Source organism: Geospiza fortis, unplaced genomic scaffold (genome assembly GCF_000277835.1).
Source record: "Geospiza fortis unplaced genomic scaffold, GeoFor_1.0 scaffold10, whole genome shotgun sequence".
Lineage (NCBI taxonomy): Eukaryota > Metazoa > Chordata > Aves > Passeriformes > Thraupidae > Geospiza > Geospiza fortis.
Genome location: NW_005054326.1, coordinates 658,189 through 677,181, shown reverse-complemented (window position 1 = coordinate 677,181; position 18,993 = coordinate 658,189). Strand labels below are relative to the sequence as shown.

Here is an 18,993-nt window from a genome sequence, read left to right as displayed (position 1 = left end):
CAGGAATGTGGGGGTTGTTTCCATGAATGCCACAAGTTGAAGCACTTGCTTTTCAGCCTCTTCTGGATGGCAGTTCCTGCAGGCAGTGAGTGTGTCAGAGCTCAAATGTAAAACTCCTGAGAAGTCAGTTTTAAATGGACCTTAGGTGAGAGCTCTGCTGGAGGCCACTGACAAAGCCACTCTGGGAGACAAAGCTCTGGCAGCCTTTGTCACCCTGAACCAATCTAGTTCTTTGGAAAACTCTTTACTCCCCCGAGGGATCTTTCATCTCTTCAGCTGAATGTGCTGTAGTCTATACCTTGATTGACTCTCCCCCTTCTGTAACCTGAGGAGGCTCTCTGGTGTAGGTCCAGGATCCAGATTAAAGTGGAAATGTGAAATAGCACAAGTGGATGCTGGCCATCCTGAAGAGAATGAGAGCAAGTGTGTCAATTCCTGCATGAACCTCATGGTGGAATGTGATTATTACTGGTTTTGGCAGTGTTCCCCCTCCCACAAGTAACCTCTTCCTTGCTTTTGCCTCATTTGTATTTAACTTTACCTTTCACATCATTGCTCTTATTAAATGATTGTATCCAGAGCCCTTCCCACATGATGCATGCCTAAGGTTCTTGGTATTTCACAGCAGACTTTCCTTGCACCACCCAGTGTGTCCCTGCTCCGCTCCATCAGTGCTGCACCTCACTCCCTGCTCAGGGAACCTTTCTCTTCACTTGCCCTGTGTTCTTGCATGTCTGTCCCCACTAACAACTCCTGTGGGCACCCAGCCCAGGAGCCACTTCCATGCTTGAGCTGGAACTGGTGGGGTCAATCTGTGTCCTTCCCTCCTCAGCACTACTAGAGGCAGTAACACTTTATTTGTCCTGCATAGTAAGTATGTCACCTTCCTAATCCACTCCTCAGTACGAAACATTCCTGCAGGGCTTTCGAACCAGTTCTTTCTTTGATACAGTGGTGGCAAGGAATGTGGCTGATGGCCAGGGAAAGTGGGACAGATCAAGGAACCGCCAGGCAAGAGACAGGGATTCTGTCATTGGGCCTTTGCAATAGAGATGTGATGTTCATTGCTGGCATTTCTGTGATCCACCTCTAAGTGGCTTCCCTTCAGAAATGCCTGCCATAAACTCAGGTGTTCATGGATTTCCCAGGTGCAGTCTCCTAAGGGAGCAAGTAGAAATATTTGAGGAACTTGAGGAATAGGTGAGGATGAGTGTTTACAAGCAGTGCTGTCTTTAGCCCTGCTGATGCTGGTTTTGTTGTGGAGTCTGCTCTAGTGATTAACTGGCACTTCCACAGCTGTAAATGAGGATACTTTGCAGTACTGCTGGGAATTTAGGATCCTAGGTAATACACGACTTCTTTGCTTCGTGTGATGAGGTCTGCCTTTTAAAAACCTAGATTGGAGTGCAGTTACTTGTTTATAAATATGAATGGCATAGGAAGACTATCCAAAACAAGGCTTCTAGGTTGGTTTTCCCCCCCCACAGAATAATGTTCAGCAAGCTTTCTAGCAGAACTGAAACCTGGCATTTACATGAAGGGGTTTTGTGTTGCAGTGAAAAGAGAAACCTGTCAGCTTGTCTGAGGAATACCCTCCTTTCTACCTTCTTTAAGCTGTGTTAGTTGTTTGGACCTCAAATGCTTATTCTTCTTGCTTAGGAAATCTGAACATAATGGCAAAAAAATGCTTTTAGAGACAGAAAGCAAAATTAATTGCAGTGCAGACCTTCCCTGCAGATCCTGGCCGTTTGGTGGATGAAAACAGTCCCATTTGGTTATCCTCAAGAACATAAGTATGGCAGCTGTGGGAAACAGCAGTTGCTGTTTGGCTTTTTTCTTCTTTTGTTTTTTGGTAAACTGGGTGAATTTTTCTCTTCATTTCACAAAGTGAAGATATTTTGCTACAGAGCAGCCAGTGATGCTGATTTTACTGCTCCTTATTCAGCATCCAGCATTGTCCTCCAAGATGGAACTGACCTGTACCAGTAGTGGTTGCTGCTGGTTAAAAGGTGTAGGATGAGAGAGCACCGTGCCTGTACTACCACTCAGTGCTGAAATCTAATGTCCTTTTTCTTCTACAAAGACCTGTAGGCTGCTGCCATTCCCTTCTTAGGATGACCACTTTCAGCACTTCTTGCAAAGTAAACCCATCTGTGAAACATTCTGAGAAAATGCCTGTAGGAGTCCTTGCAGTTCCCACTTCAGTGTGTCCTGGAATTGAAGCTCAGAATTAATTTGCATGGCATTTTAACTCCTGGTGTGCCATTACCACAGCTACCGAATGCACCAGAGGCAGGCCAGCGCTGAGCCACGTTGTGATGGCTGTGTTTGTGTTTGTAGGGACCAGCAGCACCAACACAGTGGGGGCTGCAGTGAACAGCCAGGCTCCCCAGAGCCAGCCCACGGCCATCGCCTCCAGCCGCAAGGGCACCTTCACCGATGACCTGCACAAGCTGGTGGACAACTGGGCTCGGGACGCCATGAACCTCTCTGGCAAGAAAGTTGGCAAAGGGCACAGCAACTACGAGGTGAGGTGGGACCCCTGAGGGGTGTGGTGGGTGTCCTTCTGTCTCCCTGGGGTTTCAAACACAGCTGGAGCACAGCAGCTCTAGAGCACTGCTGGCTGGCTCTTCACGTGGAGGGTGTACTGTCTGCTCTGGAAGGGAAGGGGAAAACTAAAGGGGAGGGCCATGGCCTGCCCTGTAAATACCCATTGTAGACCAAGGAGTGAACTGGTGGTTTTTAAAGTTACACAGTTAAAGTTCTCTTGGTTGTTGGATTACCTTTCAGGGCCCTGGAATGGCAAGAAAATTCTCGGCACCAGGTCAGCTCTGTATCTCTATGACATCTTCCCTGGGTGCTACACCCATCCCTGCAGCATCAGCTACCTCTTTAGGTCCCTTCAGCAAGGCCATGTGCCCCCCGCAGCAGTACGGTTACCCAGCAGCGTCCTTCCCCCCGCCCTGGAGCGGGCCAGGGGCGCCAGCACCGCCACAGCTCGGCCAGTTCCAGCCCGTGGGGGCCACGTCTTTGCAAAGCTTCAACATCAGCAATTTGCAAAAGTCTGTCAGCAACCCTCCAGGCTCCAACCTGCGGACCACTTAGCCGTGCCCAGAGACCCTGCTGGCTACACCTCGGGACAGGACATGGGGAGGGAGATGGGGCCCTGTATCACTACTAGTGCTGCAATGAACTGGTAGCTTGCCAGACTGGGAATGAATTTCTCTTTTCCAACCATTGCTGTCGACTCTCTGTAGCGGGAGTTTCCCCACACACTTGGAAGGGGGAGGAGGATGATCGGCATCCTTGTGATGGGACAGTGCTTTCCACCGAGGGGGGCTGCTCTCGTGTGCCACGAGAGCTGTGAGCAGAAGCCAGGGGGTCAGTCCATACAGTCTTGCTGTTAAATATTTCTGGTTGGAGGCTGAATCCACACGTGTGGAGGCGGGAGAGCTGAACCCTAGCATGAGGCTTTAGCATGCTTCTCGCCTCTTCCTGAAGAACCAAGATCCAGAAAAAGCTGTCCAAATTCCCCTCCTCTCCCTCTCCCCAGTCAATAGTATCTGGCTCTGAAATGATGGGGCACACGAATGGACTTGTGGTGCAGCCCGTGCTTGATAGGTCATTACTGCTTTAAGTAAGATATTAACAGCTTTGACTGCAGCATTAGAGCAATTTAAATTGTTAAAAAAAATTTTTAAAGTTCCCTGCGGACATGTACTTACCATCAGTTTTGATGTGGAAACACTGTGATTATATAAATGTTGTTGGACAACAGTAGTTTAAAAATGAGTGGAATATAGAGGGTTAAAAAAGTTAAAAAGAAAAAATGGGAAAAAAAGCTAGCTATATCCTTATACTTATTGGAGACACTTTAACTTTTTCCTTTGTATTTTCATTGTATTAGATAAATAAATGTGAATGTAAAATTGTATAAATTAATGTACTTGAATACTTGTCTGTTCTCCCAGTATGCTTGCTGGATATTTTAGTGCCTTGGACTTCTCTTGCTTCTGCAGTTTAGCGTCGTCTTCCCAGCAGAGCCCAGGTGGGCAGAAGGCAAGGTGAGGGCAGGATGTTTGTGCCCAGCGCCCGGGACGTTGGAGCAGGAGCGTGGAAGGAAGGGAGGTCACCGAGGCCGCAGGGCCGAGCAGTTCTGTGTGTGGGAAAACTTATCCAGGTGGGCAGAGCTGAAGGTGAGGGGTGACAGGGGCCAGGTGGGCTGGGACGGAGGGATGCAGGTGAGGCTACAACGAGACTTAACCAATATTGGCTCTGGAAGCAGGAGGGCTGGGTCAGGAACGGAGAGAGGATGGGGAGAACGTGTATCTTTGGGAAAGGCCCGACTTAAGATGCAGTTTGACTCCAGCTGTGAAGTGGTAAAGATGTTTGGTCAGGATGTGACTTGAAGGAGAGGTGCCATTGCTCGTTGGTTTGGGCTTGTCTGCTGGGATTGCTTTTCTTATCTTTTTTTTTGGTAAAATTCATTTAAGCCAGGAACAGACTGTCCTGGTGCAACGTCCATTGCCGGCAATGGATGTACTTGAAGCAGCCGGCATCAAGAAGTTTCCTCTGTCTTACTTGGAGGATTTACAATTTTGTTCACTCTTAACAAATTTCAAGCTGGTACCAGGACTGTCACTGTCTGTCACTTGTCACCTCTTAGTACCTGTACTGTATCTTCTGCTTTGGTCATTCTCTCTTTTTGTGTTTAAGAAATACTGGTTTCCTCTTCAAAGTCAAAATAATACCAGCCAGTATTTATGTAGTGCTGCAAGAAGCTGTGATGGATGAGGGTGTGGCTTCCTGGCGCTTGGCAGGATGTCACCGCTGTCCTGGAGGCTGGTGCATCACAGGGCTGTTACTTGTCCACGTTTGTTTTAATCTCTGTTCCCTACTGGGGCCTTAGTAGGGAGTTTTTGTGTCTGCAGCTGTTCTCCCGCTTTCGTTTTCACAAAGAAACATGCGAGATGCTTTCCGTCCCTGTCCCCTGTTCAGCAGCAGGGCGGGCACAGGCTGAGAGGGGCGGTGCCGTGGACAGGCGCAGGCTGAGCTCCGGGGGACAGGGGAGGCTCCGGGGGGAGCAGGAGAGCAGCGGGCCCAGGGCTGAGGATGGATGCAGAGCACACCCAGGGAAACGGGACCGGGACAGAGCTGAGGCAGTAATGAGACAAGGGCAATACTCGTGGCAGAGGAACTGGTCAGCTGGATGCAGCACATGGTTATTTAAATTTGATCTAATAAGTTTGAGGTCGTTTTTTCACTTAATGTTATGCAAGAACTGGTTTTATTTACCATTGATTTTTTTTTCCTCCCTCCCTCTCCTCCTGTGGATGAATAACTGAAGTCTAGAGGAATAAACTAATGCTACTGAACTGTTAAATTATTTTGTTTAATATTACACTTTGAGTATCTTTTTCCACATAAAATCTGTTTCTGAATTACAAGCGTTTTCTTTACATTATTTAACAATGTACACTGTAAAAAAATAAAAATAAAAAAAATAAAATTAATTGAAACTTTGGGCTTCCCTGGCCGTAGTTAGTTGTGTTTTGCACTGAACCCTCCTCGTATGACTGTGCCCCATTCTGCAGTTTGTTACCTTTGTAGAATATTGAATGAAGCCATTCAAATAAACCAAACCTGCTTTGGTTGAGGTGTGGGTTTTCTTGTGGAACATCAGGTTCCAGCCCCTCTGTCCTGGTCCTGCAGTGATGTAACTGTTACCCAATTTGCCAGTTTGTCACAGGAAATACAAGAAACCCAATTTAATGAGAACTTTAACTGCTCAAAAGCAGTGACCAGTCTTTGACCAGCCTTTGGCCTTGAACAGGATACGCCGAAACAAGGTACTGCAAAGAGTAATTCCTAAATGGATCTTGGGAAGGGCAGTGGCCTGAGGGGGAGAAGGGATCAGCGGTCACTGCTTTCATGGCTGAGATGGTCACCAAGTTGCCGATGCACACAGCTGTGGCAGACAGGACGTGGTGGCTGTCCCCGTGGAAGCAGAGGCTGAGGGAGGGCGTGCCAGGGGCGGGTCCTGGGCTTGCTTTAGGCACTGAGGGATGAGCACGGTGGCCTGAGGCCCCTTCCCGGCTCTTCTGTGCTGCGCCCCTGCCTGCTCCTCGGGGCTGGGTGTGAGCAGGGATGTGCTCCCATCCCACAGGGCTGGGAGAAGGAACCTCAATAACAGGACCTCGCAGCTCCTCCTCAGAGAAGGAGCTGACTGACAAAACTCTGGGAGGGGCTAAGAGTATAAAAGGCAGAACATCCATTTTGCAGGAGAGCACGTGGCTGCTGGTCACGGAGACTCCCAGCACTGCACTGTAATTTTTCCTTTTTCAGTCATTGGTTGTATTTTTGTTAAGGTTTAATAAACCTTTGAAATTTTAAAAGCGAGCGTCATTTCTCGCAAGGAGGAATTTGGTATTTCTAAACACTAATTGCTGCTGCATTTCTTTCCATTTTAAGAACAGCTTCTGTTATGACTCATGCTGCGCAAGCCTCGAAGAGCAAAAAAAGCTCCCCGTGCAAGTTTTCCTGCCCTTTTCAAAGGGACCAATCCCGAGAGACTCATTGCAGTGACTCTGTCAGAGGAGGCACAGCTCTATTTGCCGTTTCCAGAGCCAAGGAAGCTGAGGCCGTTACATTTTTGTTACAGACTTTTGAATTTTTTTTCATTGTAAAAGTTTGGAACAGCTCTGAATTCAGTAATTTGGAAGGTCTGTGTGCTCCCTTCCTAGCAGGTATATGGTTTCAACAGCAAGGGCATGACTCAAACATGTGGAATGTGCTGCTTCCCTGTGCTGTTCTGAAGGCAGCACACTTGAACTGGCCAGAAACAAGCAGGGTGAAATGTGGAACTGTTTTCTAGATGTAATCTATAACCGTTAGTTACAGCTTGTCCTGTCTTTCCACACTGAAGTCAATTCCTGTCCTTTGTCCTGTTCAGGAGGTGAGAGGATAGTAAAGGATCTTTTAAGGGAAAAGGAGTGATTAAGTGATGAAGGCAGAGGAGGAGTAAGAGGAATAAATGCTGAATATTCCAAATGTCTTTACAGTTAGAGCAGTGAGGCAAACCATGGGAGTAAGGTCCTGTTTGAAGCCTGAAATTGATTTCAGGATTGGATAAATCCCAGAGTTTGTGTACATTTTCCTGGTTCAGCTCTAACTTGCAGTCATGTGGCATCATTCTGCTTGCCTCCAGCACTGCAGTACCAGGCTGCCCCCATGGACACCCCCTGGGGACGGTGACACCACTCCTGCCACGGGCCTGAGCCCTGCCGCGGCGGTGCCTGGAACTGCAGCTGCATCCACGGGATCAGAACCGGCCAGCCCAGCAGAACTCCTCCCTGTCCTGCACGGAGCTGCTCGAAATGGGTAAGGGAGTGCTCTTCCAATACTGCTTACAAATTCTTCCTTTGGCCTGTTAATTGGGCGGCCCAAGCAGCTTTGACTTTGCTGTGACCTCTGAACCCCTGTGAGGTTTCTGTTTCCCCATCCTAAAGCAAAGGAGCTGTGCAGGTGCAGCACTGACACCTTTAGGACACAGTGCCTCCTGTGAGGCTGTGCAGCAGGGCAGAGGCACCAACACCTCCCAGCAGGGTTTGTTTTTTAAATTCATGTTTATTTCTGTGTTGAAAGGGATTGAAAGCTTATTTAAAAACAGCGGTGCAGCACATCAGACACCGCCAGTGTCACCCCGGGTGTGCAGCCACAGCTTCTACCTTCTGTCCCCTGGCCACAACCCCCTGCTCCCCCTTGCACTGAAAATCTCCGTGCTGGAATGCAGCACTGAGGGAGAGACAAGCTGTGAACTGCATCTCATTTTTAACAATCCATTCTGTTACTGCTTAAGGCAATTTACAGGTAATATCCACTTGTAATACGGCCACAAGTCTCGCGCTGCAGAAGCACAAATAATGGTGTGGTTATAGAAAAAGGCATCTGAAGTACATAATAACCTGAGAGTACATGAAGTTCTTTTCTGTTGCTTCACTGTAATGTGCAGCAGAGTCCATGTGACACAATTTGGAAAGGCAGCTGCAGCCTTGTGATGTAATCCATGACAGAGGCACAGATCCCACCGGGTGCCTCACGTAGGTTCCAGTCTCCTTTTCTTCAAGCTCTGACTTCTCCTGATGGGGCTGCACCCTGCCACACAGGGAGAAGGTGAGAAATGGATATTTTTTTCTGCCTCTAAGTAGGTTCCTCAATTCTAACTCTTCCTTGATAGGACAGTAGGATGGAAAAAAGCAGTTTTCCAAGAGCACTGTCCCAGCTTCTGCAGCCAGGTCCAAAAGAAAGGAATGTTCCTCCCACTGGACTTTCCCAAGAGCCCCAGTAGTGAAGCCAGAGCTCAGTCCCCTGTGGCAGCACATACCTGGGGTGTGCTGGGGGGCACAGCTGGTGCTGGGGGCTGCAGCAGGGGGCTGCAGCTGTGCCAGCCTGGCAGCAGCTCTGTGCTGGCTCCCCCTGTGGGGTGTCCTGCAGCGAGTGCTCAGCTGCTGGTGGCCACGGGGTGTCTCAGGTGCCTGCTGTGCAGCTGCTGAGGGCTCTGACATTTTGGCACCCGTTACCTTCAGGTCAGTGCTCTCCAGGGAAATGTCCCAAAGTTCAGGATCATCTGGAAGGAATGAGAAGGGGATCCATGACACAGTAGTGTACTACAGGAATGGCAGAAGCCCCAAGACCAGCACGTTCTTTTCCTACAAGCAGTGAACACTATAAAATTTAAACTCTAAAGCATCTCTTATGTCAGTGTGCAGTAGGGTCCTGCCCCTTGTGCCCTTCAGCAAAGTGCAGGCACCACACTGTATGACCAAAATATCCATGGTTATATTGAGAAAAGACACACAATACAGGTTCTGTATTGTGCAGTATCACCTCAGGAAAATGATTTATCAAACAGGTGTACAACTCTACTGAAGAGCCTAAGTGAAACCCCCATAGAGATTGACATCATCTCCCTGCCACTCAGGCAAAGTTTGTATTGTTAAGGTCAGAATCACACTCACACTTTTGTTATTCCAATTCTTCAGAGCTTTTACCCTTACACTGTATTCTGAATTAACCTGGTTTAAATGCCGGTGATTTAACACTTTATTACTCATCACTCTTTGGCTGACCTGCAAAGAACTCCTCTTCTATGGCCAGCTCCTGTTGCACTTCTGCTGGAGTGCTGTGCTTCACAGGAGCATCGGCTTTTGCTACAAGGAGGCAACACAGGAAGAGATTAATACCAGAAATACAGACACACCCTCTGACTCCTTCTTAGCAGAGCACGAGTCTGAAACGACAGCCAGCACTAGCACCAGGTACCCTCTTTTGCCCTAGAGCTAAGGCTTGGAAGCAGAATGTGGGAAGTAACATTCACACTACAACACCTGATGACATCTGATGAGCAACTGTGCTACTTTAACATGGTTCTTAGCCTGTCCATGCCATGTTCCTGCTACCACATGGCCCCAGATTCCCCATGAGCCAAGGGCAGTGTATCAGTAGCTCGGGCAATATCTGTTTGCTTGCAGCTACCACAGCCAAGTGCTGCAGCCTCAGCTTGGATGCAGCAAGTTAATGGTGCTGGCAGCAGCTGCTTTAGGGTGGCTGGAAAGTTGCAGATTTGATGATGCAGGTTTAGAGCTGACATTCCTGACACTTTTGGAACACAGGGGGGGAATATATGACAATACTCCTGCCTTTGGCCTCAAAGGTGTGTCGATGGCACAGCACAACAGCACATGAAGCTGCACTGTGGGTAACCTGTGCCTGCTCTCTCTCTAGCAGCTCTGATGCAAAGTGCCAGGTCTGAATGCCACTGCTCACCCTGTTTGCTGCTGGGAGTGACTCCTGGGACCTGCTGCTTTTTCTCCATCTGCTCCCGGAACTGCTGCTGCAGCCGCTTCTGGCGCAGTTTCCTCTGGTAAGTGGCATCACACTCCATGGCCAAGGAGTCTGTGCTTCTGTTCTCCCACCCACAAACACAAAGGTAAACAGCACCTCAGCAATTACATTGTGTGAAGAAAAAAGTCATTAAGAAATAACAGTAAAGAAAATCCACTGAACTAGTGCTTTATGGCATCTTTGGAATTGAGCTGTCTACGTGTTTTAAAGGCCCAGTAATTTCTAATACAGCTTAAAAAATACATTTATAACAGCAGTCTCACCTGGGAGCATTGGGCTGTTTCTGATCTGCTGTCACGACAGCAGCCTCCGTCTGGCCAGGCTTACAGCCAGGTGTCACCTCACAGGGCTGTCTCCCTGCTGCATTCTGCCTTTCCACATAGCTGCTGTATCTTGCTTGCTCTATTTCAGGCTCATAGTCCTGCATTTTAGCTTTGACCAAGTCTAACTCAGGGGGTACCTGGTCAAGGAGAAAGAAGAAAAGGTTCAGAAATTTCTATCATCAACTTAATGAAATAAGCACTGGTTAAAAATGTATTTTGTTTGCTCTAAGCTGAACAGCAAGTTAGAAACCTGAAATGCTCTTTCAGTACCCAGTAATTCAGTCAGTTAATCATTGAATTCCTGTGACTTTGTGTTGGTTTAATTGTTCAGTGCTGCAGGGCAAATGGTGAGGTCTCCCCACATGCTCTGCAAATGAGAACAGGATTTTACAGCTTCTCACAGCCCCACAAGGCTGTTGCTGAGTGAGTTTATTTTACCAGTCCATTTTCCTGCTTCTGCTAAAGGGCAAGGCCAACCTTTACTGAGTTCTGAGGAAGGTACACCATTCCTGTTTATTAAAGATGGGGTGTTTTGGCTCTGTCATCTTACAAGTTAGTGGCAGTGCCTCTAATAGATGATGTCCCTGGCAAACCAGAGACCTGGGCCATCTTTACCTTGTGAGGTGTCACTTTGGATCTGCTCCTACAGTGTTTGACAGGACTGCCTTGCAGCTCTAGGCCTCTAGCAGAGTTTGGCAAGTCCTACTGTGACTGAAGGCAGCTTTGCTATCAAAGTCCATGGATCAGCAGCTGCAGAAGGCTTCCTTTTCCCTCCTTCCACAAGGCAGGTGACTGCCTAGAAGCCTCCTGCCCCCAGCTGGTGCACAGCAGCAGCAGGCAGGATCCATGGAGGTGCCACTTGAGGAACAGCCTGCTCTGTGTGTGTGAGCTGTTTGCTAGGAAGGCTGTTGGTCTCAGGAACCCTCAGAGTGAGAGGCACTGCCAGCAGCACTGCCAGCAGCACTGATAGCAGCACTGCCAGGCCTGTGCCTGCAGGAGCAGGGCAGCCCCTGTACTGCACCTGCCGGGGAAGCTTGTTCACGGCTCGCAGGTAGTCCTTGTCCAGGATGCAGTTCCCCAGGGCATTGCCAAAGCACCTGAGAAACAAGAGGGCTCACTGAGACTGGAAACCCTTCATCCCACAGAACCTCTGAAAATGGGCAAGGGCTGATCTCCACTTACTTGAGTGCTCTCTTCAGTCCATCTGTTACTGCCTCCTTTCTTGCCTTTTCTAAGGATAAGGCTTTAGATTTCAGGCCTTCACTGACTCCGTACCCCACATCTTCATGGTATGACCCATCCTGCAGTACAATTTCAAATATAAGAGGATTTTATACATGCAGGTGCTGTGCTTTCCCAAGCCTGGGTACTTGCTCTTGGCTGTTTGTTCCACAGCAAGGTCAATGTCTAGGACACCAGCAGGTTCCCTAATGCAGGGCAGTACCCGAGGACTGTGCTCTGACCCATGCAAGGACTTTCATCCACAGCTTCAGGCAATTGCTCAGCTACAGTCAGAGCCAACAAAAAAACCCATTTACCTTAAGCTGAACTTTCACAAAAGCACAGACACCCACGTAGAACCTGCCATTGTTGAGGTCAACGAAGTCTGGAAGGAGATATTTGAAGTGTTAATGTATAAAATCAATAGTGGAAAAGCAACTGTTGTCTATGAAAGTAACTTCTTTTTTATCATCTAGTAGAAGTCTGCAGAAGGCCTGAATTTCTAAGGAATAACTAGTTATGGCATTATCTGAGAAAAGTTTGAAGGATGTCAGTCCTTTCTTGACTGAAAAGGGGGAAGGAAAACCGTGGTGCAGAATAGATGGAAAGCAATGAAGTAAGTTGTTCTATTTCTAGAATCTACCAGCCTGGGTTAAGAAAAGATTTCTGAAGGTGGGGGAGAAGGAAGAAGGTAATTTAAGCTGCTGCTTTGACCTACTTCAACAACCAGTCTTCAGCAGAAGCACAGCAGATCTGCAAACAAGGACAACACTCCTCTGGCAGGCACTATTTCAGCCACCAGCATGGAAGAGACTGAAGCTTTAAGATCACCTGAACATGTTATAGTTGAAAAATTTTCCCAAAGTTTTCTGTTGTAAAACCCTCAGTACTGGGTATTAGCTAGAAGAGAAATCTGCAGAAAAAAATGGGTCCCTAAAGATTAGGGGAATATTAACTGAGAGTATCAACTGGTGAGAGTCTAAAAATTACAGGTGAGTATGAAAGTTGTCTTAGGACTGCTGAGTGTTAAATAGTTTAATTGTAATTACTCTTGACTGAGTGTACCCATAGAGATCAGAGACTTGATTAGAACAGCTCCAGAATAATCATAAACACACTCAGAATAATGACTATGCCAGATCTAAAATGAAAACAGAAGCTCCATTATTATTCAATTTCTCTCATTTTTACTAACTGTTAAGACACCTGGAAGTTGCTCATGCCTGTGCCCAGGTGCTTTCAAGTGATGAAGTTGTAGGGCACTTGGTCTGTTCAGCCAGGAGGAGGCTGAGGGGAGACCTCACTGCAGTTACAGCTTTCCTGAGAGAGGGAGAGGAGGGGCAGGCACTGATCTCCTCTCCGTGGTGACAGTGACAGGACCCGAGGGAATGGCCTGAAGCTGTGCCAGGGCACGTTTAGGTTGGGTACCAGGAAAGGTTTTTCCCCCAGAGGGTGGTTGGGCACTGGAACAGCTCCCCAGGGCACAGCACAGCCTGCCAGAGCTCAAGGAGCATTTGGACAACATGGTGTGACTCCTGGGGTGTCCTGTGCAGGGCCAGGAGCTGGAGTCGGTGATGCCTGTGGATCCCTGTCCCTTCCAATCATGTTCTATGATGGGAACTATAAAGCAAAGACTTCTTTTCCCCCAAGAAACCCTTACCAACATTCTGCTGAGTGACTGAGTGAGCCCAGCCATTGAAGCCAAACATTTCATTGGCCAGACTGATGACCTTGTGACCCTCAATGTAACAGACCTGAAAAGAAGAGCACATAAACATAAATATATATATATAAATACATAGCCTTGTGCACACATCTCTGCACACTTTCTTTTTAACAGAGATTTAACACATACCATCTTACACTCAGGAAACCCAGCTAAATTCAAGGTTCAGATAATGTGAATAAAAGGCTGGTGGTGCAGCTTCAGGTGCACTCTCTTCCAGCAAATGTGGTGGGGATTAATATAAAAACAAATATGACTTCATCAACAGAAGGCAGAGTGGGCATTAAAGATGGTAAATGCAGCCACTCATATAATGTTTCCAATTCTGGGAAAAAATAGGGAAAACATCTCAGTGTTGCACAAGTAGACAAATATTCCTTTGTAAAAGATGAAGCACTGAAAAATTGAGTCTCTTTTTAAGTATAAAAGGCAAATCTGTGGCTCAATAAAAGCCAGAACTTATGCCCTGCTTACTTCGCATTCATGTCTGCGTATTAAACTACTAGAGGGAAATTAACTTCAAAAGAAAATAAGGAATATTGTAACAACTTCAACCCCAGTTTTCCTGGGAAGAATGGAGTTGAACATCATGTCTGCTCCTACCTTTTGCCCTCCTCCTGCCTGCCGGCTGCTGATGTAGTCGGGGCCCAGCCTCCGGCGCAGCGCGTGCTGGATGGCTCCATACTCGCTGGCTGTGTACTGATACTGGCAAAAACAGGACAGCAGCATCTCACCTCCCTGGTTCAGCTCCCCTCCTCTCCTAACAGCACTGCTTTATCCCACTGCCTCCCACATGGGCATGAGCCAGTGTTTGAATTGGGTGTAACAGGCAAGGAAACACCTCAGGGTGTGTACATGCCTTAGACTGTTCTTTTTTCAGCTTACTGTTGATGGATACAGGCATTAATTACTGAGCTGCAGCAATTATTTTATCATTAATAATCCTAACCACAAACACACACAGAAATTTCTGTATTACTGCTCAAAACCAAAGCATAGTATCTCTGTGACCAACAAGAAACTTGTATTTAAAGACTCCAACAAAACTGAAGATGAACCATACTCCACTGCCACGTGTCACCAGGGCAGGGAGGACAGCAGCTCAAGAAAGCTAAGTATAGTTTAAATAGGAATTTCTTGAGTTATCCAATTTCTTTGGATAACTCCAACATCACTGGTATCATTGGAGAACATCAGCATCATGGGAAGCCTAAAGTGCTGTAAGTTTAGGTTTGTCTTAGTAGAAATCCAATTTACAAAATGTAGCAAAGCCTAAATGTATGTTTAAGGATTTGAGAACTAAAAAGCTCGTGTTGTAATGGCCTCAAGTGGGACAGAATAGAGGTTTCACCACTTAAATCATAAATATTGAGCATGCATGTACTGGCTGCCCTAACAATTCAGCAGAACACAGAATCTTCTAGTGTGTGTGTGTCTCTGTGTGTGTGCCATATAAATTCCAACTCCTACCAATCTGCTCTATTTTGTATTTAGTTCTATTTAAACTTAAAATTTTATCATTTTCTGATTCTAGAATGCAAGCCTGTAACCAAAAAGCATAAGGAAAAAGGGAAAATACACAAGCTTGTGCCACATTCAGGAACTATGGAGAAATGCCTGTCATGGAGAAGAGAATTCACCACCAAAAGCTCTGCTCAGTCCAGATACAGTTTTCTTTTTTCAAATAATTTTACAACTTTTCAAAATTATTTTTTTAATAGCTGAAAGCAGTTGGCTTTTCTGAACCTGTACTGAGAATATGTGTAAGCATGACTCAGGCCATCTGGGAATAAGAGAGAATAAAATGAGACCCACTTTTAAGGTACAAGATATAAAAACCTTTTGAGAAGAATCCAGACCAATTCATTATAACTCGAGGCATGCCAAGACTACTGCAGAGAAAAAATGTGAAGTGCAGTAGGGTGCAGCATGATTCCAGCCTTACTGTACCCAAGTTTAAAAGGAATAAACATGCACAGCAGATTTCCAGTAGTGTGGGCATGCAAATTTCATTTCCCTGTTGGGCAAAAGGAACTGACCTGTCCAAAGGAAGCCACTGAGTCCCCAGTGTTGGAGCTGGTGCTGCTGCAGCTCTCACTGTCCTTCCCCTGGCTCTCAGGCATCCCTGGAGGTGAGAGAAAATATAATCACTGAAGAGGACAGAACTGACAGTCCATATGAAGACATGGCAAAAAGCTTATTCTAAATATCACACTGGTAAAAAATTATAAATGTGGGTTTTTTTTTTCCTTTTAGGTAAATGTGAAGTCACTGTACCATGCTAGCAAAGGAAAAAGAATTCCCTCTTTCAGATTCTTCTGTCTTCCTGGACCACTTTCAATATCCATTAATACTTTGATAAAAAGTAGGGACAACTTTACTCAGCTATACCCTGACTTGTCAGTTTTATTTTAGATTGCTGTTTTGGCTGTAATCACTCTGCCTGGTGCTCCATGGTGCCACATAAACCAACCACGCAGAGCTGAGAAGCACAGAAGCTGTCAGAACTGTAGGAAGTGGTACCAAGAATTCAGTAGATGGCACCCTTTTCTAAGCCAGTATCCAACACTTCCCAGCACAGCACGGCCACTCCCCCCTGCTCTGGAGCAGTGGGCGTGGGGAGATTGTGGATCCAGCTGTGCCAGGGGCTGGAGCAGCACTCCCAAATAACCCCCAGAGATAATCTCTTATTGTACTTGCACTAATGCTGAGCACAGCTGATAGCCCAGCACTCGGACTTTTGTAGGCAACACAAGACAAAATCAGACATGCAAGAGAGCTGGAGATGTCAAAACAGTTTGAGAAAGCCTAAAATCCTCAGCAGATAGCATGATTTGCCAGTCAGTCAGCACCTGGCTAGTACTCTGCTTTGTTAATGCATTCCAGGTGTGGCACTTTTTAAACTAAGTCATTTTTCCAGTCTCTAAACAAGAAATCCAAAGTTCATGGAGGACTTGGCAAACAATTTTCAGAAAAAGGATACTGGTTGTTTCCTTGGCAAATGTGAGCACTGGCAATTATGCCAAGTGTAGCTAAAATTCTCCTTAATTTTGGTTGGCTAGAATTATTCCTCTCTGGTCCCAAACTTGTATAATTGCAGTGTTCATACACCTGAATGCATTTCCATCAGAAGTTAGCAGCAATTTGCAAATGCATTTGGCTTTGGAAAATGGCAACTAGAAAGCAACATTACCAGAAGAAACACTTGTGATTTAAGCAGGCTATTTCCTCTGCTCAGCAAAGAGAGTTCACTGCATGGGGAGGGAGACAATTAGAGAGACATAAATAGTGTGTGTGGCCAAGGGAACTGAAATTTGAACAATACTGTTGCCTCCACTCACACCCCCAAGCTGCCTCAATCAGATCTTAATCACTCTGAGCCCTTGGGAAGAAACAATGACCGAAATGTCACTTGCCTACAAACACTATGACCAATTTATGCAAAGTAGGTGGGTGGCATTTTGATGCAAAATTGCTTAATACCAGTTTTAGTTAAAGCCCTTCAAGCTTTTACATGGTGTGCACCATTATCAGTCTAAATTCAGTTGTCAGTGGTTTGTATTCAAATTATGTGTGAATCCAGTTGGAGTGAAGGAGACACAAGATTAGTTTAGCTTAACCAGTTTAGTTTCAGGCTTTAGCTGCAGGAGCAGCTTCAGCTGTGAGCCTTGTTTAAACTAAACCCTCTATCAGGGCAATGTGGGGGGCTTTGCAGTTGGGGAAGTGCAGCACAGCAAAGCTCTGTGTCTCAAAGCAATTGTCTGAGCATTTCAGAGTGACAGAACTTCGATAGAATGTGGGGGGACAGAATGTCAGAGAACAGAGATGGCACAGAAGGCAATCTCACCCCTGAGGAGTTGCAGCTGCACTAATTACCAGGATTGGGAACAGGCCTGCCCTGAACAGGCCACAGCTGTGTCCCATATGGATGAGTGCTATAAAAGAGTGGGTTAGCTGCTCAGAGGAGAGTTAGAGTTTGCTGGCTGTGTGGTGAGGAAGAGGATGGAGTTAGTGCTGTGAGGAGCTGCTCATGAGACATCACTGAAAAGGTATGGAAGTTTTGCAATATGATAACAACAATATAAAATATAATTAGAGTAGGGGCTGGGGACAGAAGTTAATTCTGCACATGGAGCTATAAATCTATCTTGGTGCCAGTGCCAGGGAAGGCAAGGTGCTTCCATTCCTCATTGGAGTCTTGTTTCCTCACTGCCCTGCCCTCTCCCCACAACATTTTAACTCACATGAAACATTAATGCTGAAGTAGATAATAAACTATTCACTGGAGTGCCCAAGAGCCTTGGACACTCTCTGAGGCCAGGGCTGTGGTAGGAGGCTGCCTGACTCATTAATCAGTGTTAAAATATGTGCTATTTTTGTAAACCAGAGAGACTAAAAATTAAAGTTCAAATATGTGTTTGAATATGCAGGATGATACAAGCAGTTTATCAGTTTAAATGTGCCCAGGAATTATAATTTACTATCTCTGTGGCAATGGAACGGGGAATTTTATTATTTACAGGGAATTGAGTTTAGCTGGTAATGTTCTCAGGAAGTTTTCTTGTCACTGAGAAGGAGTCCACATAAGACTAGAGGTGCTGCACTGTGCTCCAAAATATTGCCTTGGCACACTAGAACAGGTAAAGAAGCTTAGCAGCTTTTACTACTACCTATTTTGGTCTTGTCTTTCAAAATTTGAACCCATTAGGTACATAATGAGGAAAAAACAATCTCTCTTTTGGGAAATTGGCTATGAAATACTAATTTTCAACAGCACTCTACAAGTAGGTGTATTTGCATGGTGGTGAGATTGAGCACTGCTGAGAAAAATGTGTGTGTACACAAATTTCTGTGCAGGAAATAAATCAATCTACCAGAACTGGTAATCCTGAAGTTAATCTGTTCAAGTGTATCTACCACTGTGGGTCTACAGCAGCAACACCTTCACCTGCCATGATTGTGTGGACATAATTTCTAATTTTCTAACTTCCTCACACACCTTTCTATCCCACTGTCCATTACCCCTCACAAATTTATTTATTAAATCATGTCTTTTCCTATCAGTTCCCCTCTGCCTTGACAGACTGGGTTTTTGAGCCATGCTCTAAGCCTGTGGCAGGAGTGCCAGTTCCCAGCTCCCCTCACCTGTGAGGTGGAAGCAGCAGCTCTGCATCACTTCAGGATAGTTCACATACCAAGCGTTGTGCAAGCACCACAGCTTGGGCAATGCTCAGCTGGAACATGGCTGTTCCAAGGAATTCATCCCACAAGCTAAACAGGACTTCAGCACAGACTCTGAACATCCAGAGGGCTTTTCATTCATCCTTGCCCTCTCTATCTGGTGAGCTTCCTTCACAGAGAGGCTAAGTAAAAATCTTCAACATTCCTTCAATAAATGCAATTCCACTGAGCCCAGAAGAGCAAAGAGTTCCACAGGCAGCAAGTGGGAATTAGCAAGCACTCAAGATAATGCCACATACTCAACCTAAGGTATTACCCTAAGAAAACATCCAAAAAAACTCCACAAGTTTTATTTTTCTGTGGAGTTTTCTTTGCTCTGAGAACACCAAACTATTTTATAAGCTGATTTACCTGTTTCTGACAGAGCTGAGGTATCTCTTTCAAGTGTAAGGGGGCAGATGTTCCTAATCAAGACAGGCCTGTGCCACTCCACAGTTTAAAAGGAGTGGGAAAGAGATGATGCAATTGCTTGTGGATAAGCTGCACACAATAGAACTGCCCAGTTGAATTTCTGGTATCTCTAGGTAAACAACCTTGATGACTTGAGACAAGTGAAGTAATGTTCTGTTAAGTTCAGCA

General features: G+C 46.2%; 2 protein-coding genes and 1 long non-coding RNA gene across 4 annotated transcripts in view; 2 read left to right on the top strand and 1 right to left on the bottom strand.

Annotated features, from left to right (window-relative positions):
- WNK1 (WNK lysine deficient protein kinase 1) overlaps nucleotides 1-5,500 on the top strand; it is a gene marked incomplete at its 5' end in the record, with an annotated part of 97,791 nt that extends 92,291 nt beyond the window's left edge. Inside the window, 2 exon segments of the mRNA XM_031057009.1 lie at nucleotides 2,341-2,528; nucleotides 2,791-5,500. Of these exon segments, the coding sequence (XP_030912869.1) occupies nucleotides 2,341-2,528; nucleotides 2,791-3,105 (503 nt within the window).
- A 1,731-nt stretch (nucleotides 5,501-7,231) lies between these two features.
- On the top strand, nucleotides 7,232-14,982 carry LOC115947868. Its single transcript, XR_004081720.1, has 4 exons — nucleotides 7,232-7,380; nucleotides 8,012-8,172; nucleotides 9,784-9,922; nucleotides 14,708-14,982. It is a non-coding gene; the product is annotated as an uncharacterized LOC115947868 (long non-coding RNA).
- RAD52 (RAD52 homolog, DNA repair protein) lies at nucleotides 7,607-18,962 on the bottom strand. Of its 2 annotated transcripts, XM_005421023.2 has the most exons (12): nucleotides 18,766-18,962; nucleotides 15,213-15,298; nucleotides 13,777-13,878; nucleotides 13,108-13,201; nucleotides 11,765-11,832; nucleotides 11,409-11,527; nucleotides 11,248-11,323; nucleotides 10,167-10,363; nucleotides 9,826-9,962; nucleotides 9,129-9,209; nucleotides 8,384-8,626; nucleotides 7,954-8,154 (listed from the first exon to the last, which is right to left on the bottom strand). In XM_005421023.2, the coding sequence occupies exons 2-12, from the start codon at nucleotides 15,294-15,296 to the stop codon at nucleotides 8,096-8,098; spliced, it is 1,260 nt and encodes a 419-aa protein (XP_005421080.1). In that variant the 5' UTR covers nucleotides 15,297-15,298; nucleotides 18,766-18,962; the 3' UTR covers nucleotides 7,954-8,095. The 2 variants fall into 2 exon arrangements, with proteins under 2 accessions (XP_030912897.1, XP_005421080.1); XM_031057037.1 differs by having other exon boundaries at nucleotides 7,607-8,626.
- Between the last annotated feature and the right edge of the window lie 31 nt (nucleotides 18,963-18,993).

What these genes read in the sequence shown, in the direction of transcription:
- RAD52 (XM_031057037.1), bottom strand. Translation starts at nt 15,296, where the DNA reads ATGCCTGAGAGCCAGGGGAAGGACAGTGAGAGCTGCAGCAGCACCAGC. An exon ending in AGTCACTCAGCAGAATGTTG is followed by an intron (nt 11,833 to 13,107) that starts GTAAGGGTTTCT and finishes ATCTCCTTCCAG; the next exon opens with ACTTCGTTGACCTCAACAAT. An exon ending in CACTCCCAGCAGCAAACAGG is followed by an intron (nt 9,210 to 9,825) that starts GTGAGCAGTGGC and finishes GCCTCCTTGTAG; the next exon opens with CAAAAGCCGATGCTCCTGTG.